The sequence below is a fragment of the Paralichthys olivaceus genome, chromosome 17, assembly GCF_024713975.1.
Source record: "Paralichthys olivaceus isolate ysfri-2021 chromosome 17, ASM2471397v2, whole genome shotgun sequence".
Classification (NCBI taxonomy): Eukaryota; Metazoa; Chordata; class Actinopteri; order Pleuronectiformes; family Paralichthyidae; genus Paralichthys; species Paralichthys olivaceus.
In genome coordinates this window covers 9,026,514-9,050,867 of record NC_091109.1, presented here as the reverse complement: position 1 = coordinate 9,050,867, position 24,354 = coordinate 9,026,514, and the positions used below count along the sequence as shown (strand labels likewise).

General features: G+C 42.9%; 1 protein-coding gene across 2 annotated transcripts in view; it reads right to left on the bottom strand.

Moving 5' to 3' along the window:
* Nucleotides 1–1,383: 1,383 nt before the first annotated feature.
* Nucleotides 1,384–24,354, bottom strand: part of LOC109629527 (matrix metalloproteinase-16-like) — a 62,196-nt gene continuing 39,225 nt past the window's right edge. For both annotated transcript variants that reach the window (XM_069512792.1, XM_069512791.1), the window contains 6 exons: nucleotides 23,154–23,315; nucleotides 20,749–20,966; nucleotides 12,389–12,527; nucleotides 7,930–8,080; nucleotides 7,491–7,606; nucleotides 1,384–3,554 (listed from right to left, as the gene is read on the bottom strand). In XM_069512792.1, the coding sequence (XP_069368893.1) occupies nucleotides 3,220–3,554; nucleotides 7,491–7,606; nucleotides 7,930–8,080; nucleotides 12,389–12,527; nucleotides 20,749–20,966; nucleotides 23,154–23,315 (1,121 nt within the window). In that variant the 3' untranslated portion in view covers nucleotides 1,384–3,219. The remainder of the gene's footprint in view (nucleotides 3,555–7,490; nucleotides 7,607–7,929; nucleotides 8,081–12,388; nucleotides 12,528–20,748; nucleotides 20,967–23,153; nucleotides 23,316–24,354) is intronic.

Here is a 24,354-nt window from a genome sequence, read left to right as displayed (position 1 = left end):
ATGCTCTGAGAGGTATTTGACTGAAACGGTCACAAGATATGCTTGTTATCCAAACATGATAGACATTCAAATACATTTTAAAGACTGCACTGCTTATGTGTATTGTAATACATGTCTTTTCTTGGATTGACATGTGGTTACATGCGTAGATACGGGGCCAAAAGCTCCTCTCCTCGAATAAGATTTATACTCTGATGCCAAACTTTATTTTCCAGAAGGAATACAATTATTGAAATAACGTACTGTAAACCTAAACCTTCACTGTCTAGTATTCAAAGTCCACCATCACCACTGCGATTTTATTTATTCAGGTATTTTTTTTCTTCTCAAGTATTTATATGTTATTTAAATGGTATTATTTATATGGTTATACTTTGCCACAAATTGTCTTGAAACTTTTAGGTTAATGATGCTTAACATTCCTCCCACTTCCCTTATGTCTGTATTCTTTTATATGTTACGTGTTGTTTTTTCTTGTTGTGAACACAAATTGCCCTTTAGGGACAAATAAAGTTGCTTTCTGGAATACTTGTCACCTCCTGAGGTTGTAGCAGATCTTGGTTGGCTGTTTTCTTGGAGTCTCGGCAGGTTGCCTAGCTACTTCAGTGATGACAAGAGTGCTGAAACCACAAACGGTCTTAGCTGTCAATCAAGACCTTTCACCATGTTTTTATCACAACAAATAACTAATAAAAAACAAACTTACCTGAAAAAACAAACACTTGGACGAACACGTAAGACTTCATAATTGACTTATGAATCAACTTTTTGTTTGGTCTGTCCCGTCCATTAACATGGGCAAGAAGCTGTTGTGTTGTCCATCTTTATAAACACTTACACAGAATGATGTCAGTCAATTCGGTTGATGTTTCTTTTGGACCGAGCCAGGCTGACTGTTTCCCCCGTTTTCAATCTCTAAATAAAGTGTGGTATCACACCTCTGACATTACATAACACATTTCCCAAGATGTCAAACTTTTTCCTTTAAATCAAATTTCAAGTTGATGAAAGTTTTTACCTTTTAAAACTACTTGTTTTATTCTTTTCTTTAAATGAAACATAAAGTTTACGTATTCTTTTCTTTTTATGTTGTGGCAGAGGCTCGGTTTATAAAATTTGACTTGTTTTACCTTCATATCTTTGGGTATGAATTATTGAAAAGATGAGTGTGCAGTTAGCTTTTGTTACCTGAGGATATTCTGTGTGTTCACGTTGCCTCTTGCTGCCACTTCAGGCTTGTTACTTGACGAGTTACAGAGAACAACTTCCTCTTAACCTGAGTTCAAACCAGACTGAGCAGCACAGTGGAGCGGTGGATGAGCCAAACGTTTGTGCAAACAGCTATTTTCAAGTGAAAAGACGAGCAGATAACTGGGAAGCAGCTCTTATTCATGTTGTGATCATTTTATTCATTCTGTCGGGACACGTTTCTCCGTTGTCCCAAAGTCTTACACAAAGAAGTCACTGTGAGATGTCCGATTAGTTTTAACCAGAAAACAGGAAGAAGAAGAGAATTAAAACAAAAAACAGTATTTGATCATGAAAACAGACACATTCAAAGGCTGCGAGGACACGATGTGTTTCCTAACGGTCGGTTTTTGTGTCTTGAGGCCAATTTTCTTTGCCAATCATCCATCAGATCTCACAAAGATGTATCACCTGACTTATCTTTTTTTATTCTTAGTACCTGGAGGTAGGGGGGGTGGTTACACTTGAAATGTACAAAAATAAATGCAAACAGTATTTTCAAGAAAAGAAAAACCAAAGCCACGTTGAGCAGTTGTACAGTTAATGCTTGCATGCACGTTGACACAGGCACTGATCTCGACTTGGTGTCTCACTTAAGTGGGTCCTCAGTCAGGAGACAAAGAGCATTATGGGAACTGTGAGCTCTCTCAAACAAGGCAGTCAACAGGACGTCTTTGAAAAAAAAAAGTCTGTCCAATCTCATACAACCATACACAATGACCAGTTTGGATGCACAAACTGAGGGGAATTATGGGCCACGGACAAAAAAATAATGCAAATGCAATAATAAGACTGTCAAACTCTTGATGAGCTCGTGTCATGTGGAAATAATAAAAGTAACACATAAAAATAGTGGCTTTACTCCAGAACCTTCCATCATCTTGTTACAATACAGTACGTTTCTCTCAATACAGGCTGACCCTAGTTTTTTATGTCCAGAACTCTCAGCAAACCAGTGCTGAGGCCTCTGGGTAACATAATAAAATACAGAAATACTAATCACAGGAAGCTCCGAATTAGCTCCTTTACAAACAAACAAACAAACAAACAGTGGTATACAAAAAAAACATAAAATAACACCAAGAACAGCGAAAACCAAGCACAAGTATGATCTATAATTAAGGCGAGTTAAAATATTGCAGAATAATTTGGCCCCTGTGTCTCAAACAGACTGCCACAACAGTCAAGAGCTCCCCGACTCTTAAGTCTCCACAATGATCCAGAGAAGGGAAGGAAGGATGAATCGAAAAGAAAAAAAAGGAAAAAGAAAGGAAAAAATGTGATCCTCTTTGGAGAGAAATTGATTTTATTTGGTTTCGTTTGGTCTCTTCCTCAGGAGCGTGTTAAAGGGAACAGTGAGGACCTCGAAGTAAAACAACTGATATTTAAAAAATAAAATAAAAGCAGGACTGAATTGTTAATGTGATGTTTATCTGAGATTCTTCGTCTTCTGAGCGCACAATGAAGAATGTGGGTGAGTTGGCTGGGGGGGGGGCACCGAGATCAGAAAATATAAAACTGCTGTTTAATCAACGACCTGATATGACAGATGCAGATGCAGCGTCCCCCTGAACGTCCCACCTCTGGGTACGAGCAGTCAGCCACACGAAGAAAAGAGGGAGGGGACAGGAAGTCTGAGATACAAAGTGATGCCGACCCTCCTGTTTTTTTTGTTTTTTTTGGGACTGGGACTCAAGGTCATTCAGGTAAAGACCACCCCCCCACAAAGTGACCCCTGCCCCCTTTGTTTGTAAAAAGGCCGGGGGTTAGAGGAGTCGACTTTAAGTCCAGAGGGGCCGTTTCTGTGGGTCAGAACGAAGCCGTCAGATCACCATACCGAGGCGGCGTGGCTGAGCATCGTACAATAGAAGTCCACCGTCCTTGTCTTTGTGAAAGTGGGGGCTCGATGTCCTGTTTTCACCAGTCTCTCCTCACGTCCCTCTGCCCAACCCGCTCGTCCGTCCGTATGTCTCAGACCCACTCCTGCATGGAGCGCTTACAGTAAAGTATGTGGCGCGGCGTGCCCTTCCTCTTGAACTGCACCACGGTGTACACCAGCACCAGCAGGCACAGCGCGAGCACGCAGGGGATGACGATGGCGACGGCCTTCACCGTGTTGGCCTCGTTGTCCAGCTCGATCACGACTTCCGAGTTGCCGTCGTCAGCCGGCGGGCGGCCGGGGTCGATGGGCGTCAGGTCACAGCCCATGAAGTCCTTGAGGATGGAGCGTGGGTAGCCCGGCTCCACCCGGAGGAACTGGTTGTTGAACTTCCAGTACTCCTTCCCCTTGTAGAAGTAGGTGAAACCTGAGGCAACAGGAACAGAGCAAACTGATTCACTGAGCACGTAACTCAACAAAGTCACTGATTACAGCCACGACTATCAGTGCAGATTTGTCTGCATAAAAATGCATCCCTGCAGTTTTCAAACAAAAATGGAGCCAGCAGCATTTTCAAATTTCTCCAACCCTCCTAAAGAACTCTTAAGTAATGTGGACACCAGTTGTAAATATAGCAGTGATGCGTTTTATGGTTTTATGGCCTAATGCCTCTTTTACACAAAATGTAGCAGGTATACGTGTCTTTTTTATAAAATGTGGGTTAAGTCTTTTCCCATTGCCAGTCGGGGATTTTGACCCACCTGCTTTTTTGTACTGGCGCTGCCATGTTTGTCATCACCAACGCACAACTGAGTCACTCTCACCTCGCTGTCTTGCCAAAGTAGCACATTCTCCCAGGTGTCATGTTTCCATCACAACGAAACCAGAGATGATAAAAACCAATGTCTATACTACCCAGGAGTGATTGTTTCCGATCCCATTGCAGATAAATGCCAGATGTTAGTGGGTGATAGTGGGTTATTTGACCAGTGGAAAAGGGGCGTTAAGTTGAAAAGTAAAAACTAAATTGAGGAGTGAGGGTTACTATGCTGTGAATAAACTGAATAAAACAATGACACTTGAACTCTGTGATGGATAAGTGCCTTGTGCACTGAATGAATATCACAGACAGTAGTGAAACATGATTCGATACTGACGCAGCAGCATCAACACCACAGAGGTAGAACACTGGAAATGTGTTTGTCTGTGTTTGTTCACGTCTGCAAACTGGGTGGAGCGCGGTACACTCCAAACACAGGGAGAGAATTTTCCTTCTATTTAAAACCCTGAATAAACTTTGTCTTTCCTCCTAACAACAGGGTGACAACAGACTCCCCCCCTCAAACCAGTTGACAAACAATGAATGAGTGTCTGCCGTCTAAGCCACTGTTTCCGACGACTCGTCCCTCAGGACTAATTATATCTGGTCATAGGAGAGAAAACACAACGACCTGGGAGCCAAGGCCCACAGCTCGTATCACACAACAGCACAACAGATGTCATCCAGAGGCGAGCAGCTCCGGCTGCATTTCAAATCACAGGAGTGACAGGGCAAGTGTGCCAGTGTCACATAAATGAATGAATCTACCTACAGAGTGAGCCACTCTTCATGTGCTGAAGTCACGTATCACTGCGAGAGAAATGATGAAAATACCACTTTATTAAATGTACACACTAGAGCTGCATAGAGCTCAGTAATCTGGTGATTTACACATCAAGTGACAATATGAAAATGTCTGTTGCTTTATATTCAGGTCTGTTATTTATGTCACTGTGTCATGAATCACTTTTTAAAACAATAACCTTTAACATTTTCATGTTTTTCCACACGACTCATATTCAGGCAGTAAATCTTAAAGAAGACATCACAAAGACACACTGAGGAGAGTGAACGTGACACAGAACAGGAGAAAGACTCGGCAGAGAAAAAACCAGGACTTCCTACCTACGTGGTCTGGGTCTGAAAAGCAGCCAACAACCACAGACCGGTCCCCAGGACACACTGAAAACACCCCTGACCTCTTTTACACACCTACACAAGACTTGTGTCAAACAGTACGGAGAGAGTCTGTGGATGAGAGACACCACACCAATAGAACAAAGCCCAGACTCACATATAAAAGCTGCTGTCACAACGTTACATCTGGAAACACATGGACACAGTTTCCACAGTAGAGAAAAAAGTGTTGTTATCTGGATATGACAATATCAATCAAGATAAAAGAGTTAGATTTTTCAACCACATCTCACGGACTCTACAGCTGCCACTGTCAATCAAGTATTTAATTCATAAAGAACTATTCTGATAAACGACGAAATGAAAGAAATACCCGGCAGCATCCATAGTAAAATACTAAAGGTACACTTCTAGAAAAAGAATAAAAAAGGGATTAAGATTACAAATTGTTTTCTTGAGCCATGATCATAACTTTGTTTGTCAACTTTGCTGCCTCTTAAATGTCACTGACCCAGAAAGGCATGCTGGGAAAATACAAGGTACAGTGTGTAAAAGTGGGACTAACAGCCGGGCGGTAGCCTCAGGCTCTCTTCTTCCTCACTGGCCACATTTACACCTTGCTTCCTGTTATTTATTATTCATGTATTCTTTTTGGGGCATTTGATGGAGAAACGCTCCGAACTTGGAGTCAGATGGTGAAACAGATGAAGTGAGACAAGGTCATCGCCTCTGAAATCAGTCAGGGGAGGTTTGTGGTGATGATGTGAGGAAGCACAGGACAAAGTTTTAAAAGATTCATCTGGAAGGAGAGGAAACTATCAAAAAGCACAAAGCAGAAGCTCAGGACTGGTCTCTGCTTATATAGAGTAATGTTTATAGAGCTCAAAAGCCTGGCTCCCTAAGTCAAAACCAAAGATTTTGATTATCAGCCAAATAGTTCAACCATACAAGCTACGAGATTGTAAAACAATTTAATATGTTCCTGTAGAAGCCACAAGTCCCTAATATATCAACTGTGTTGAAAGAAAATGTGTTTTATTCGCAACTTTGAGGAGAAATACGACACTACCCACAATCATCAGGTGCAATGTCTAATTGGTGGAGCTCACTGTTACCATAGAAAAGTTTATCACAACCATGAAAATCATTTTGGTTACGATCAAATCCTTCACAGCAATTATGATTTCCATCTCTAATATTTTTTTAGGAGATGTTGTCATTGGAAAGGATTCCTTCAGAGTGGTTTATGGGATACGTAGTTCCTTCACTCAATTTCCAGTATTTATTTTTCTATTTTAAACTAAATGAGACGTCTGATGGCAAACCAACCAAATCTCTGTAAAACTGTTTTTGTTCCTCAGCAGACTGTGTCCCTTCACGGCTGAAAACTAATTCATGAGCTGGAGCAAATCACACAGACCCTTAAACACATTATTCGACATTTTGCGAAATGCAGTTTGACATTTTGGGCGAGAGGTCAGAAGGGCTGAGGTGTTGTGGGTTAGCCTGGGGTCAACACGACCCTGAGGCCCCTCACTCAGCTCTGCAATGTGTTGCCTCACATACACACTGTTATCGTACCCAGTTCATGTCTGCGTATCTGGGTCAGTGTGATGAGCAAAGCCACTTGACATGATGTCTGCGAACAGCCAACCCACCAGACCAACGCTGGCTGACACACACGCGAGAGGGAAAACACGTGGTGCACACAAACGCCCACCATCCCCTCGGATATCGATCCACCCTTCATGCTCTGAGTGATGCCCGTTCCACCTGGCCTCGCCACTAGACCCGCCCGGCTAAGGATCTGGCGGCGGATACTCAGTGCAGATGGCCCGAGCGTTGAGCACCACCTGTCCTACTTTTTCCAACCTGGGAGCTGCCAAGACCAAGACCAAACCCACCTGGCACGACACACCCAATGGGAAGAGCTGTTTTCTTCTTCACACCATTTAAGTGGCCAATGGGTGAGCTACTCCACTTTTCAATCCCACCTCCCCCACCGATGTCAAGGCCCAACTGGCTCTGACCGGAATGAGCACCCAGCGGTGGTCTTGTACATTCTACTTTCCACAATCCTGCTCCAACTGGGTCTTATGGCTCACTGAGCAGGGTGAACTTACTGTGGAACATTATGATGATGAATCAACTAAAAAAAGCCCTTTCTGGATATAATTACCCTTTTTTTCTCTTTTTGTATCTGATATACACAATCAGTCGTTTGTCCTGGTGCTGCCTGTACGGACACACTAACCTCCATGTAGTAACTGGGGCAAATTTCAATCAATGTCATCCTGGTTTACCCCCTGCACAGCGTACACCAGTGACCGGCTGAAATCAATGCTGGCTGGCACGTGAACCGTGGTGTTCTTGCCAAATCACAGTATTGGACGGGACAAATCGTACCATTGGCTTTGTCGACGAAGGCCCCCTGTGGCGAGTCAGGCACACCTCTCCACACTGTGACGGGTTTGGGATAGCCAGGGTCCATGGTTCTCATCTCCTCATTGTAGCGCCAGTACCTAAACCACAACAAAAGATGAGCCGCAGGAAGACAAAGCAAGAACTGTGTGTATATGAAGGCTGGAGTAAATAGTTCCAAGCTGACAGCAGATGGTGTGTGGACGTGCAGTCAGTTTGTGTTTGTGTCTACTGTCTCACACATGCCAGATTTAAGGTTTCTAAAGGTTTAGGTCTGTTTGAAAATGGAGAAATCTGACCTGCTGTAACACACACGATAAAAACATGGTCCTACACCCTGAAACTCAGGCCCAGTTTTTAAGGATCTGAAGCGTCAACATTTACAAACTATCTGTTTTTCGAAAGTGTCTCAGTTCACACCCACCTGTCCCCTTTAAAGAAGTAGGTCTTGGCCACGTCCTCCCACCACACGGCCGTCTCTATGCTCTGGGCTGGCATGCCGTGGCCAAACTGGGTGATGTCCTTCGGGTATCCAGCCTGCAACACGGTGTCCTTAAACACCCAGAACTGCTTTCCTGCATGCCGAGAAAAGAGAAAGAGAGGGGTTGGGAATAAATTAAGTGGAGAAGGACAAGGTACAGCAGGGATTACCCTCCAGGAGCCGAAAACATGACAAGGGCAACAAACAGCAGGCAATAACCTGTTGCCTTGTATTACAGTGTTTGATGTTGACGTTTGCCTCATTTAAAATAGGACTGGGACACGTGGCGAGTCCTCCTTGCCCTTGCTTAGAGGCTCTGGGAGTTTCTCGGGGCCTGGAGACTGAGCCGGTAGCTGCTCAGTTGAGATAAAATAAAACAGCAGGAACTGTTGGCGACCAAAGAGTCACATTGAAACCTTTTATGTATTATTTACTTATTTAAAGTTTACATGTCAAAGGAAGCCAAGCACGTACCTGAACAACAGGATACTTTTTTATACATTAAAAGTTTGAACACAGGGTAGCATTTTAAGCCACGTTTAACTCAGAAATGTCTTTTTTTTTGTCAAATATAATTTAGTTTACAGCTCATAAAACATGTTGAAATTTGCAGCATCTCTTCAACAGAGTTTGTGAGTTGTCCTTATTTGCACTTCCTCTCCTCCTTCCCTGCTGCCTGTCTCGTAAGCAGTTTACACGGCGCGTTTCCTAAACAGAGTGACCTCAGGAAGCGTTTGCCTTTATCAATGGTGACGAGGAGTGGGCAGGGAGGAAGCGTGGGAGGTTTACTGGAGAAAAACGTAAAGGAAGACGGAGATGACGAAAGTAGGGAGAAGAAAGGAAGAGGATATTAAATATTCCTTTTCTGACTCATGTTATGCACGATATTTGAGCATCATTTTATATTATGAATCATGGATATGAAGCCTGCACATCTGACATTTAACCCTAAAAAAGTGTTTCCAGTGAACAGCGGAGGTGAAGGGAGCGATGGAGGAACAGTAGGACAGGATGTTGGCTGAGTGTATGAGGAGGGGACAGACCTGTAGTGGCCTCTTGTTGGAGAGGAAACTCCCGTCATTTCACCTCTTTCTCTGACAAATGCTGTACTCATTCTGGGTCGCACTTCCTCTGATCCTGACACAGACACTCACATGCAAACACACCACACCCAGACATTCAAAGATACTCCCATCCCCACAAAGAACAGTTCAACCTGATTCACAAAGTAGAATCATCCTCTGCTCCTTCTTCCCTCCCTTTCTCCAACATTAAATGAGATTCTCCTTTTTATTCAGTTAGAGTTAACTCCGCAGACCCCCACACCCCCCACATAAAAGTCTGGCTTCATCTCCAGAGCTGGGAGGGCTGCTTTGATGTAGCAACGGCTCCTGCATCTGCTGCAGTGTAACGACTAATCCATGACGAGTGTATAAAGAGCGTTGTATAGGGTGAAGATTTGTTCCGAAAAGAGGCTCCTCCTCCTTATATAATCACAGATATATACACACACACACACACACACACACACACACACACACACACACACACACACACACACACACACACACACACACACACACACACACACAGGAATTCTACAACGCTCATCCCTGATGCTGACCTCCTGCGCTCACTAAAAAGCTGCTTGTGCTGCTCCCAGATCAGTGATACTCACTCATAAGTTTTGTCCCACAGCCTCACACAGTTACACTGAAACAGAGTGTGAGGACATGCAGTTAATAAACTAGGTCACTACCTGCAGGGGAAAACTGGTTTGATTTCCAACGGCATCAAGCAGATCATTAGCTAACTGCACTATAATGTTGAGTTACACAAATGTGAGGATTTTGTTTATGGAAAATGCAACAAATGCACATGTTAAATGATTATGATTTATTTACTCCTAACTGAGATGTCCAACACCAGGGGCTGAAATCACATCAACTTATTAAAACATAGTGCATAATATAACTTTCTATCTATGCAGAGCTGTTGCTCTTAACTTTTGTGAAAGAAAACATTGTCATCACATTACAATTGAAGCATAAGAGCTCTCAGACACATTCAAAAAGATACATACAAGGTTATGTTAATGTGAAATGTAATGGTAAAAGTATTTGCATTGAAAATTGTTGTTATGAGCTTTTTGTTCCAAATGAATTCACTGCATGTGTGCTTTACTGTGTGTGTGGAACTAAATATGAAAATCTCTGAGTGCAACACAAACTCAGCTCCCTGTGGAATTTAAGCAGCCTCTTGCTGAAAATTCAGACCAGGCCAAAGCAATAATAAATATAGTGATGCTCAGGCCACAATTTTCTGTCCATACTAATTGGGCCCTGTTTAATTTTATTGATTTACCTTTGGAAACGCACTTTATTAATAGGTTGCAGCAGCATGACAAACACTAACAATTGTCTGTTAGGTAAACTATGTGTGAAATCCGGGAGCCATCGTGCCCACTTCCACTGAGTATTTCAGGAGGTAAATCTGCTCCTGTTGTCACTGTGAGCTTTGTTTGTCTGACAGTGCCTGAGGGGGTCAGGAGATGTTACACTTGTTTCACTGTTACAGTACTGACACTGTATGTGTTAACATACTTTTGCTCTTCTGTGCTGAACTCTGTTAACTACTGCTGCTGCAATACACCAATACTGACATATGTGCACATAAACTGGGATGGTGAGAGGACTGACTGAATACTGGCACCAGGCTGCACTGGAGGAACACATGCTGAATCTATTTCTAATGTCTGCTCACTGACCTGCTCTGTGAAGCCTGAACGGCACAAAGTCAGTCAGAGTCTCAGCTGTTACTTGAAGACTCAGAAGCTTCCTTCTGTGCCTTTATTTGAGCAGCAGTCGTCCGACCAGGAGCCGTTAGTCCGTATGCAAAATGCCTGCTTGAACAAGGACCTTCGGCGTTGCTGCATTTTATCTCCTGACCGATTTTCTTCCTAATTTTTTACTCCAAATGGGGTCAGTGGACGGAATTAGGCCTTCTGGGAAATCAGTGGTGCGATGAGGAATGGCATTCTGTTGTTTCAGTTTTTTTCTAGATCTGTGCCACCCCAGCCCAAGAAGACAGAGCAGGCGGAGAAATGCAAGCTGGTGGCGTGCACGGGGACCAATAGTCTGCATTTCCAGGAATTGTTTGGAGATGAAAATAGAAACTTGTTTGAGTGAAGATTTGTAGTTTTTGTCCCAGCAGACTTTGTTTGCTTACCTACGTCTCCTTTCACGCACACATAAACTCCTTTTCTCTGCTTCTTCCTCTGGAGGGTATGTAAATATGAGTTTACAAGATTGAGATGTTTGTGCGCTGCTTCTTTCAAGTTAATTAAATAATTAGCTTTAAATCTCAGTTTAGTCTAGATTAGAATGTGCGGACAGATCATTTCACAAACGGTAGAAAAATCTGAATCAGAGATCTTCAAGCACAGACTGTAACTGGTGACGACATCTCCAAAATCTAAGCATAGAGATGGGTATCATTCTGATTTTACCGATACCAATAGCGATACAGCTTATGGTTAATCTTAATGATACTACTTTATAATTTGATGCAAAAATAAAAACATGACATGAAAAGATGTAGAACAGATATTTTACTACCATTATTCAGAAGTTAAATTGTTTCCTGAGATTCCTGTATATGAGGGAAGGAGCAACTTAACGAAGTACCTTGTCCATCGGGATGACTTTAGAGTACTGAATGCGGCACATTGTCAAACCTAATCACCTGATACTGGCAATTTTGTCATCAGGAAATTGATTGACATATATATCAATAGCAACACTGTTTGTTCAGAGGCTTATCAATATTTCTGTACTGTTCAATGAAGAACTGGTACCAATTTAGTGCTGTTTCTTGATACCCATCCCTAGCTATGCATGCTAATTATGTTTAGCTACAGTTATTGACAAAATAAAATGTATTATATTTACCTGCAGCAGTAACGTTGACATCAGTATTATTAAATATCAGAATCAGACTGCGGCAGTACAACACTGTAATCTTCCACAGATTTACACTGAACTCACCCAAATAAGATCAAGGCCACTCTGTGTGAGTGAGCACGATTACATACATTCAAGATGAAAACCCTCTTTGTTTCTGAGGTCAGGCACACATATGGAAAATGTGTGTGGAATACTAAAAAGGCATGTGCCATACAAGCCGACAAAACCGCAGCCATGTGAACAGCCATGTGAACAGCCATGTGAGGAATTCTTGTGGATGAATAATATAAGAGCTGAATGAGCTGAGAGGATAATGGAAAGCAGGATGGTGTGGCCACGTATTTGGTTTGCGATTTCAAATCTGCAGGATGAAGACGAATCAAAGCTTATTGACGTGCTTCTAATGAAAAGAGCTTCACAGAGCTACGTGATCTTACCTTTGAAGAAGACAAACTTGCCCTCGCTGTTCTCGTAGACGGCGTCTATCTTGGGTGGCAGGCCCCTCCAGAAGAAACTGATGAGCATTGGGTACCCCGGCATCACAGAGTTATCTCTCACCCGCCAAAACCAGTGGTCCTGGAAGAGAACAGAGGAAGCACAGCTGATACTTAGTCCAGTGGGACATAGTCTAAAAGTAACTAGTGACTAAAGCTGCAAATATATGTAGGGAAGTAGAAGTACAAGGCAGTTTGAAATACATGTACCTCAATATTTAAGGATTTAGAGTAACTCTGCACAAATTCACACAAACTAAAAAACAACTTGGTTGTGTGAGTTCATACCTTTACAGTCAGTGTGTCGGTAAATTACGTGAGTTTGTATAAAAAGTTCCTTAGGTTAGAGTTTTTTTAATATTTCAGAGTTTTCTGACACCAAACAACACACACTGCCCTGAGGCAGAGGAACTCATACAATGAACTCTGGACAATGTAGCACAGTTGGCAGCAGCTTATAACATCTGATACCGGTGAACTCAGGCCAGCTTCTTGCTCTCTTACAACAAAACCACATATACTTTCTCCGGTTGCCTGGAAAGCCTGTGCGACCGTCGCTACGCACGAAGATCCATGAGAACGGTTAAGTGAGGAAAACCATCAAGTGATGGGGGCAAAGTGATAGCCAGGAGCTTTATGAGAAGCCAAGAGTCTCTGATTTCCTTCAGGGTGGGGAGAGGGCAAGCGTGAGCGCGGCCAAGCGGAAGGTGTGTCTTTTTGATGTTGGATGAAACTTGATGACATAGGGGGGCTGGGGGGAGACCCAGCTGTGAAAGCCATTAGGACTCAGAGAGATGTCCCACCCTTTGGCAATGAACGGCCAATTGAGCGCACAGAACGTCCGTAGCCAAAAAGCCTGAGCTCATAGCCAGGGATGCAGGGCCGGAGAGAGGGGGAGACAACACATCATCACACGCTGCCTCATTCACTGTGAAAGCTAAATAAACAGCCCATTTATCAAACTGCCCTCCTTCTCTCTCTGTCTAATCCAATTGTTTCTCTGGGACTCCTCACTCTCCCTGGACTCTTCCTCCTCTTTCTTTTCATTTCCCCTCGTCTTTCATACCAATTCCTCCTCTCTTGCTCACCCTCACTCGCTCTATACATGCTACCTCCATAGATTTCAATTGTTCAGCATTTTCTCCTGGCCCAGTAATTGAAAACAGATCAAGCTGTGAAATCCAACCCATTTAAAATCCTTTTGACTTTATATAAGAGAAAATGTTCTCTCTCCCGCCCTGCCATCCCACTCCCACTCTGAAAATAAAGCTCGGGCGAGCAGGCTTCACCAGAGGAACATTTCAGGCGCCGCTGTGCAGACGCAGGAACATCTAGAATAAGCACAATAGGTTTGGTCTTAGCTGAGGCTGGAAGTACTTTACTTAGCTTGTTCATGTTCTCTGCTCTGAGAGAACTGGCGGTGCTGGGTCTGTCATGCATGCTGTCTTATGGTGTACGATAATGCACTCAGAGCAATGTGGCTGAATTACCACACTCTCTAAAGGAATGTGCAGCCAAACACTACAGGAGCTGCCCGGCTGACCTGAACTGAGAGTTGTGTTAATGCTGAGCGACACATGACTGGAGCGACACATGCTGAGCTGATAAGCAACAGATGAATTATGGGATGAAACGTTTCACTTAGAGATTTTAATAAACAGGTACATGGATCAAGACGTGAGAACACGGCAGCGCCACTCAAAGACAATTGCAGAAATATATTGCAAAACCCTTTAAACAAACATAAAGGCAACAGATGGATCATCCAACAAACCAGGCACAGGTGCATGGGCCCATGGGGGTCGGGGGTCGCAGGGAGAAAGAAACTATTGTTGCTCCTCTATCTACCAATTCCAGAAATCTCTTTCAGCCTGTCTGTGGCTCACAAATCTCAAGAACCGCTCATCTTATCGGCTTCACACTTGGCATGTGTATTGTTAAGAGTCGGAGAAAGTGCAGTCTCGAATCTGGTGCAATATGTTCAATATTAATAAACTAAACAGAGTTGAACACGTCTTCTTCTCAGTCCTCGGAAAATCTCAGCGGGGTTTTTTACCTCCCTGCCATTGTTTCATAATCTGACTTTTATATTTTACTACTGATCATTTTCATACAGTATCATGTGTGTATGTTCCTAAACACTGAGCATCTTTGAAACTACTTCAGGTTGAGCTACGATGTGTTTACCCTGAATTAAAGACAGATGATGTGGTGTCTTCTCATCACTTCAATGAAATAAAAAGCTTTACAAGGCTGGGACCTGGACTAGTGACCCTCTACAAATTCCACTTCAAACTACAAACAAGAAGCCAATTGAGGAAAACGTTGGTTTTTTTTGGTGAGGAAGCAAAGCAAAGCATTTCTTTGAAATGTTCTTAAGCAGCACAGGGCTGTTCACAAAGGAAGATAGACCTGTTTCTGTTACCTTTTACCTTCAAAAATTATTTTATTATGTATGATATTCCAACAGAACCGAGGCAACTAAAAACAGGTGTCTTTTCTTTTTTAAATGGAGGTCTGGCCCAGCTGTAGCTCTGTGGTTAAACCTAAAGTGTTGTCATCAGCAGCGTCCAGGTCAGCCCTGTGCAAGCATCTGCTGCTGTGAATATGATGGACAGTGGTGCTAGGCTGACCGTGCTGCTGACCTCTCACTCAGTTAATGTGCAGAACACAATTAGCTGGACTGGGAGCAGAGCGCAGGTGTAAATAATTCACAGCCGGAACCCTGAGATCAGAGTTTACCATCATTTCTGGCCAAAGAAAATCCTTTTTTTCCACTGAGGAAAATAACTGCAGAATATCTGTTTTACGTCTTTTAGCACGTGCACAGTTGTGTAGTGGTGTCTTTGCACAAGCAACTGCAACTAGACTCGTCCAAACTTAATCAGGCACGACCTTGAAATGCAGCCACTACAGTAATGAAAAGTGATGCAGCTTCTGAAGCTGCAGCTGTTTCTTTCTGTTATGCATTATTGTTCACTTCCATGCAGGTGGAGCATAGAGTGTGTTGGCAACGCCTCTGCCGCTGTGTTTAAAGAGGGGACGCTCCCAGGAGAACGTCTTGTACAATAAAGGCGAGCAAGTCCTCTGCAGAAGAAAGTATAGGAAAGGTGAGGAAACACATGTACCAATGACTATAGATGGCTGTTGATCTCTGTTGTAAATTGACAGTATTTATAAAGCGTCTTATTAACTGCTCAAAGCGCTTTATCCATTCACACATTTATACAGCACTTCAATACAGTGCTATTTGTCAGCAGTGTATCTTGCCCAAGGACTTTTCAGAATGCAGACTGGCAGTGCTGGGGATTAGACCCACTCTAAGCCAAAGCCACCCTTGTTGTGCAATAAATATGGTAACAATAAAAAAGTAGCCGATGTATTGAGAGAACACAGAACATATCAAGAAGCCAGATGATACGTTTCTTCACTTTTGTGTCATGATGGAATTTTGATAAATTAGAAAACACTGGTGCTGTAATTAAAACACAATTCACACTAAATGCCTCAGAGCGCCAATAAAAACAATCAAATGAATCTTGAGGGAGACAACTAAAAACTGTGCACATTGTGATTGATTATCTGTCATACAGTCATTAGTCACATGATCCTGGGCGGTATTAACTGTAGAGCTACAAGAAAACTTAAAAGTGAAGATGTGTAGCAGACTGAATTTGAAAGATGTGTCCACAGAGAGAGTGAGGCACAGTTTCATCATGGCTCCTTTATTCCACATGGTTTCTGAGAGGTACAGGAAAAGATCGATACCTTGGTAAATATGAAGGCATCTGTGAGATGTTAACTGTGTGTTCAGGATTATACAAAATGACATATAAAACTGGCTGGTTAAAATTAAGAGGTCCTGCCTATGCTAAGCTATGCTAATCACCTCCTGACTGTGGCTTTCAGACATAAGAGCTGTATTGATCTCTATATCTAACATCATTCACCCTTTCTTTCTCTCAATTTCTGACATTTGTGAACTTATTTTAGGTGAACTTGACTTGAAAGTCACAAACTTGTGCCGTTGAACGTGCTCTCATACACCATGTCCGTCTCGCTCTTCGCCGGGACAGAGACACTAAGAGGGGTGGACAGCTTACTGCTCCTTTGACCACTGTGTTCTCATTAAGGGAAGTTGAATTCAAAAGTGTGTCTCCAACATCAGTGACCAAGTGGTCGTTCCGAACAGTAAGGGACCCTGCAGCGTCCCAAAGTCCCCTGCGGCGTCCCACAGTCCCCTGCTCTAAATCTGTCCACATGACTGTCATGGACCGATGAGGGGGAGGTGGTTTTGTATCTATTGTACCAGACTGCAGTGCAGAGCTGTGCAGCTTGGAGCAGGAGAGGCATGCATCATAATTAGTCACTGTTACATTAAAGCTGCAGTGATCTCTTATTTTTAATCATTCATCCTGACAGTGGGAAAAACCATCCCTTAACATGTTCCTTTACTCTTTCACACAGAGGACATATATGTATTTAATGGGCTTTAAATGGCTGTAAATGATGCAGACATCAATGGAAACCACTCAATTCTAATCAGATCATCCTCAGTTCTAAGTGAATGTTGTCATAAGTATATCACATTCAAAAGAAACTGAGGTCACTGTGACTGCGTCCACCGAAGACCTGTCACTTCACCTTTGAGTCCAAGTGAACATTTGTACCAAATTTGAATGAATTCCCTCAAGGGGTTCCAGAAATGTTTTGTGAAACATTTATACGTTCTTTCTTAATTTCTCTTCTTATAATTGTCTCTTCACTGATTTTCCAAACCATTGTTCAATAAGACAATATTAAGGGTCGGCCCTATTTTAATGATCCAACTATGTAAACTGACAAATTGCCTCAAACTTTGCATCCATATTGTACAGTGCTTAAAGCATGATAGGAAATGAGCAGATCCTTGGTGAAACCTGGTTATCCACACATGTATATACTTTGGTTTGTGGGTTCCCAAAAAGTTGAACCTGATGTGGCCACAATCGTAAAAATGGTAGCTGCGTAGTTTTAGTGGGACATTTACTGGTGACACTGGATCCAAACAGCTGCACACGGTCCTCTGTGAACTTCCACTGACCCTCTGTCGCCTCACTGAGGGAGAAAAACGAGCCGCTGTAAAAACCACCACCTTAAGCAGCGTGACTCCCTGCCCAGCTCTTTAGATCTACTGCCTCTTATAAATCAGGCTCTTCTCAGTGTTGACCTCGTGACGCCAACTTCTGTGGTGGCTCTGTTCAGACGGCATTGCTCGGACTCCATTTTTATACTTGATTGAGTTAAAGTAGCCTGAATTCTAAATTAGTCATTCATTGCCTATTCAACTTAAGTAATAAAGAGTAAAGCATTAACCTTTCACCTCCTTTAATCACTGAAGTTAGCTGTACAGTGTCCCGTGCAGCTTTCCTTCTCGTTAATGCATTGACTAAAACCTTCAAATCTACCTGTATTACATAATACAGCTTATATTTACTGCATCAGGCTCAAGTTGGGTTCGGCCACAGAAAAAAAGATCAGGCTCTGATAGTCTTACTCCTGGCCTCGCATGGGTTCGGACAGAAAAGTGTGGCCTGAGCTGCACTCTACACATCTGCACACTCTGATGTACTTTCAATGGCAGAAAACTGAACAGAGGTCAATGTTGTAGATGAAGTGTAAATGTTGCCTCTTCTGTTAACAATTAAAAGGAACTGACCAAAATAGTCTTCACTCAAAATGATTCCATGAATCTAGTAACACGAATAAAAGCTGAGCCAAACAAACCGCAGAAAGGTCCAACAAACTTGGCCTCGACGTTCCCATTGTGTTCGACCAGATAAACCCCCCTACTTTACATTGCTGGACCACCTGTGGACCTTAGGGCTCTCCGACTGCTGAGATGTCTGCTGTAATCACTTGGCATCGACTAGACTTGACTCTTCCAAAACAATTAAGTGAGGATGGTGAGTGTAGCCAAGTCGTGCAGGACAAAAAGACCTGCAGTTGATGTAACCAAGCCGACAATTAATCCAACAAAAAGGAAAGTGGAAATCATCCTCATAAACAACAGTAACAGGAGACTAAAACTCAAATGAATTTGAAATAAGGAGCTGTAAATCCTCCAGGCAGCCACCATTCAACCAGTCCTCTCAATCGTGCATTAACCTTGGTGAGCTCCAAAGAACGTAAATCCAGCCCTGTGTCACTAATTGTGATTCCAGAGACGGACGCATCAAGATGAAACCTCTGTGTTGTTGGAGAAAACTGGCACAGCTCACACTGCGAGGCAAGAAATATTAGGACCACCTGCTCCTCATGTGAAACACACTCACCGAGTGAATCCAAGTCAAACCAGTGATTCCTTCTTGATTTCACTTCACTAACCACACTTGATTCACTAGCTGAGACGTGGATGATGCTAAAAGGCGAGGAAATCATTAGTCCTGATGTTACTGGTGGTCCTAACGATGTGAACGCAGTGAATTTACAGCACTTAGATGTGTTCCCTCGCATCCACCCACCTTTGGCCGAGTGGGAGACAAAGCTTCTACAAAAATGTCAGAAGAGACCAGCATTCATCAAAGCCTCCAAACTGATGGAGCCACAAGCTTTTGCAGGCACTCCTGCTCATTTAGCCTCCTATTAGAACCTCTACTGTTTTATCTTTCTTGTTTCATATTAATATTAACACTTTTAATTCTTGTCGGTTTGAAGGTTTCAGATACTGTCAGAGAAGCTTATTGTGGTACGATCTCAGGCACTTTTTATGATCGACAAAACAGTTCCTTCAACATAAACGATTGTCTGTGCAACAGCTGCTGCAGAGATGATTCAATAAAAAAAAAATTACATCAGTTACTAACTGCTGTATGTTACAACGCAAAAGTCTGAGTTAGTTGCTCCGGATATTATTAAGAGTTCTTCCTGCCAGCCCTCTAACGCAATATCCAGAGAATGTCTGATTGAGAATATAGCAAGAAAACGCCTGAAAAAAATGTGTGTATGGTGCCATACAGAAAAAAGCTGCCCAGAGATGTGAACTTGGAAAGACAACGAAATTTAAGAGCTTTTGGTGCTAAGAAAGGACACCGGTGTGACTTCCACAGTGGAATTAATACATCATGTCCTGCCTCCTGCATGCTCTACCCAGGAGCCACCTCTTGCTTGAATGCTCCGGACATTCTCCTGTTGTTGTGAACGACCCTCTCCTGCTGCTTTCTTCCTGTGTGAAAGGCAAAGCCCGGATGCAATTTTCCATACCTCATGTCTGAAAAAAGCTTGAGTTAAGTACCCCCACAGGTAGCAGCTCTGGCTCCCAGCACACTGGTGGCAGTGCTGGTGGAGGCAGAGAGGACAGAAAGGGTTTTTCCCCCCGAGCTCCACAAGCTTCTTATTTAACCAATGAAAACAGTCTATTTATATCTCCTTAGAGAAAATACAGCCACACTCACATGAAGCATCAGAGGCACTCTTTCTCCTCTCTGTGGAGAACATAGGATCGCTTTGTGCTGCCCCCAGGTTTCTCTCTGTTCCTTTCTGCATGTTGCCAAGGTCTTGTACTCACAAGCTTAGACCAAGGATAAAGATGCATTAAGGGAGATGTGTGTTTTTTGTCTTTTTCTGAAAACCAGGCAGTGTGTTGGAAGAAAGGAAAACTGCAGCACTGCACTTGTACTTAGTAAAACACCGCTTTGTCCAAAGTTCATTCTAAATTGGCCTCAAGTAACCTGGAAAAAGCTCCTCTTAGACATAATGGTTTCTATAATTATGCAATAAAATACACAGGGATAATAAATATTTAAGATAATATTTCTACAAGCTATAACCAGAGTTTCAGTTTTCTCTCCAGCCAACTTTTCTACTAAGGTGTAATAGCTTACATTTCATCCAAGTAAGCTTTTCTCCACACTATGCACATACCGCAATAAACATGAAGCAGATTATCAGAAAAGCTCCCGTTCTCTGTATATTTAGGTAATCCTCCAAGTTCTGAAAAAACTTATACCACATTCAGCTACTGTCAGCTGCAGCTCTCTCTCCACAGGGCGTTTCCAGACCTACAGGCCATTTGCACTGGTCTGAATCCAGGGATGGGATGTTCTTTTGTTGCATTCATCAGCAGATTAGTTATATTCTATAGCCAGAAATCTCCTCAGGTATATGTTGTTGGTTTCAAAATATTATGAAACTACCAAGAGTTCTCCAGAGCAGCTCTTGCATGTGGTATCACACTTCTCAGATTTCCTGGCTATTGGTAAAATGGCTCCAGGGTTTAAAAGCTCCAGAAGTAAATGTGTTTGTTCCAAATCACAGACTCTCACCTTGAAGACGAACATCTCTCTCCTGAGGATGGCCAGCGTGTTGAAGCCGCCATCGCAGATGTTGGGTTTAGCATTGGGGTGGGATGGCCTGTCTCCTGGTGGCAGCCTCGGAGGTCGCGTCTGCCTGTCTGGCTTACGTGGGTCTGAGGGAAGATGAGAGCGGGGAGGGGGCGCTGTCGGCAAAGGCTTAGTGGGCTGGGGAATCTTATCGGGAGGCCCTGGAGGAAGTGAGATAAAAAAAAAAATAATGTCAGATTTTTATTTCTGACTCTCTTGGGAGGACTTATCAGCAGAAAACAATACGTTAAGATGAACAGAAAGGTATTCATAATGTGCTGTAAATGTACACAGTGAGGTAAAAATAAAGTGTTCTGTGCAGACATGCCCTGGTGTCATTTAACATTCATGCATTACATGAGAGAAGGAGAGCTAGAGGCAGGGCGAGCGAGCTAGTTGTGCATATGAATAATTGACAACGCGTGAATATGACAGAGAAAGTGTAAAGACGACGATGGGAGCTGCCATGTGTTGACTGGGGCCACCAGATAAACGACTACAAGACGGTGGTATGAAAGATGAAAACGTGACAAACAAGCCCCCCCACATACCTCATGAAAAGTATCAATGAGTAACCATGGGGTACAGACGGTAAATAAAAGTCTGCTGTAACCAGATGTGATAAATGATTCAACATGCCAGCGAACGAAGAGGATTAAGAAACTGAACGAGGCACCAGTGGAGTAGATCTATAGTAAGCACTCAAAAGATAAACCAACAAATTAGTTGAACAAGTCGATCGGGGGGGGAAACGCCCCAGATTGCAGTTATGTAATCAAACCCACAGCTGGACATGTAGCAAACATGCACTCGCACACTCACACAAACAACAACATGATAAGTAACCATGACAACAGACCGAGGGCCTTTTTTTCTGTGGTGATTTTGCACGTTAAAGTTATTTTAGATCTGTTTTCAGTCAATGCGAGTTTTCACATCAGTAACGGAATTTCACTGAGTGATTCTATTTTTTGGACCAAGGTCGATCCAAGGCTTCGCTTTATATCTGACCAATCAGAATGCAACAACATTTGTCTTTCACCATAGCTCAGTGTTTCTTTGCCGATTTGAAGCTTGGATCAAACAACCGGTGACCCAATTTTTTACTCCTAAATAAAAGTATCTGGCCAAATAAATCCATATTGGTTGTACTGTACTGTATATTCTACAGACATGCTATCACCAACATGCAGGTCGGTTTAGGAACCAAACCAAGAAGGAAAATCAAAGCCATGATGAGAATAACATCTCATCCAACGTGCTGTTGTAATGACAGCCACAGATGCTTCTATTTTTCCTCCATCCAAACTGTCCCATTTAGAGTGTCTGGATCAGCTCCTGTATGCAGTGTAGCCATGGATGGACTGACGACTAAAACGAGATCCCTGTGAATTGAATGAGATTTGAAATGAAGGTCTAGTTTACTATTAATTTATACTATGGACGGACATCAGAGATAATTAAATCATATCACCACATGTCATGTAGATTAATACTTTAATATGAAAAGACTTCCCTGCCACCGCTAATCCTGTCCTTCAACTCTGGGTACAACAGCGAGGAGGAGGGAGGGAGGAAGCAGCAATTTAATAGTTCGCCCAGGTCTGCCACTCCCTCAGGGACAAACCCTGACCATGTAAGCAGATGGCAGGCTGTTGTGTTAATGTGGACCAGAGTCATCTCAGCAGAGTGCGACTGGTTTACAGCCCCGTAGCTGTGAGGGGCAATATTATCACTGTTTCCAAACTTAATGTCAAACTGATGTTGGGACCACAGCGTGAAAATTGAAATAGTAAATGGAAAACTGATGGGTATCTTCACAACACACCAACAACACTGGAACACCACAAGCAGCACGTGTGTACACAGGGTTTTCTATTCATTAACAAGATGCACATGAGGGTGTACTGTGTGCATGTTCAGTGGCCAGGCCTACCTCAGTCCTCAGCATAGCAGACAGCTTGACTCTATGTACACATATTCTAACTGTTCATCTGATTAATAGTTAATAATGAGTGTACCTGGTGTGAGAGTCACTGAAGCATGCAAACATCATCTTATTTCCAGCAGTCACCGTGGGATCATCAGGTCGTACCAGTGTTAGTAATTCAGATTACTCTTGAGAGGACCGTGGCCAGACTGATATTCACATCACTGTCACGGCTGCAGGCCAAGGCTGGTCATATGTGTTTTATTGTTTTAAACCACATCTCTTTCCTCTTTTACTGGTAGTTTGTTTAGTACTAAAACTTGATCGTTTATTTGACCGAAAACATTTTGTTTTATGTTGCTTCCCTTTGCTCTTACGAGCTGGGTCCTGACATCTGCATTAAGCCACAAAGACTTACCATAAATCTTCTGGATGCCCAGCAGGTCGTCCATGGGCAGTTTGAAGTTGTCAGTGTCCATGTACTGGTAGAAAGGAGCCATGATGGCCGTGGGATCATTGGAGTGCTCGAGGCCCAGAGCGTGACCAAGCTCGTGGACCGCTACCAGGAACAAATCGTTACCTAGAAACAGACAGGGAAAAAAAGCAAAGATAGAGCAGGTCTGTCAGTGCAGTGCTCAACAGCAAAAATGTGTTTTGCAGCATGAAAAGATGAGTCAAAGTGTTGGTTAGTTCTGGGTAATTTTCTGTCACCTCACAGCTTGTCAGGTTGCACCTGTTCAAGTTGGCAGTGCAACAGTGGTTCCTTCAAAATAAAGCCAAGTCTGCTGAGCTTTGTTCTGGGTGATTTAAATAAACAGGAGCCTTTGTGAGAAAGGTTCCAGCTTAGTTCATGGTTAGAACATGAAATGATCCGTGTACAATCCCCACAATGAATCCAAACATGTGAATGTGCGTGTATGAGTGTAGATAATCCAATAATAATTTACGCACCATGTGAATTCCCTGACAGAGCAGAGAAAGCTCATCATCATTGTGGAGAAACACATGGGTGTACCATTAGGGTTAGACAACTATGTCTTGTCTTATTTATAATGGCACACTGGTTGTCTGAGGGAAGCTGGGAATTTGACTCCAGTGCCACATGTGAAAAATGTCACTGCTGTGAATCATTCAACTTGTTTTTCCTCCCTGTCATAGATAAAAACTTTTGACAAACTGTGGTCGCGGTTTTTTGGCATTACACATTTAAAGACACCAGACACTGGCAAAAAAAATTCTTTTTCAGTGAGAGTTTTGACTTGTGGTGGTCAAAGGCTAAAAATAGGACCGAAAACTTTGAATTTGAAGGTTGTCCCTCAGATCCCCGCTGTCATCTCTTTTCAGTTTTACCCTTCCCCGCTGTTCTCATCACAGAGAGAGATGCGTCAGGAATGAAGAAGAGCATCACTTATTCATTGTGATTCCTGCTAAAGGGGCACACTTATCTGCTGCAAATCTGTCACATGAATAACACATCAGCAGATAGAGACGGTGGATCAGGTCCCTTCTTAGCTGCTACAACACAAGAATTTACCACTGAGAAATAGTTTAATTGGTCCTGGTGAATGATATTTGACTTTGTAAATATCAATGAGTCTTTACCACGTTGATGTAAAGTC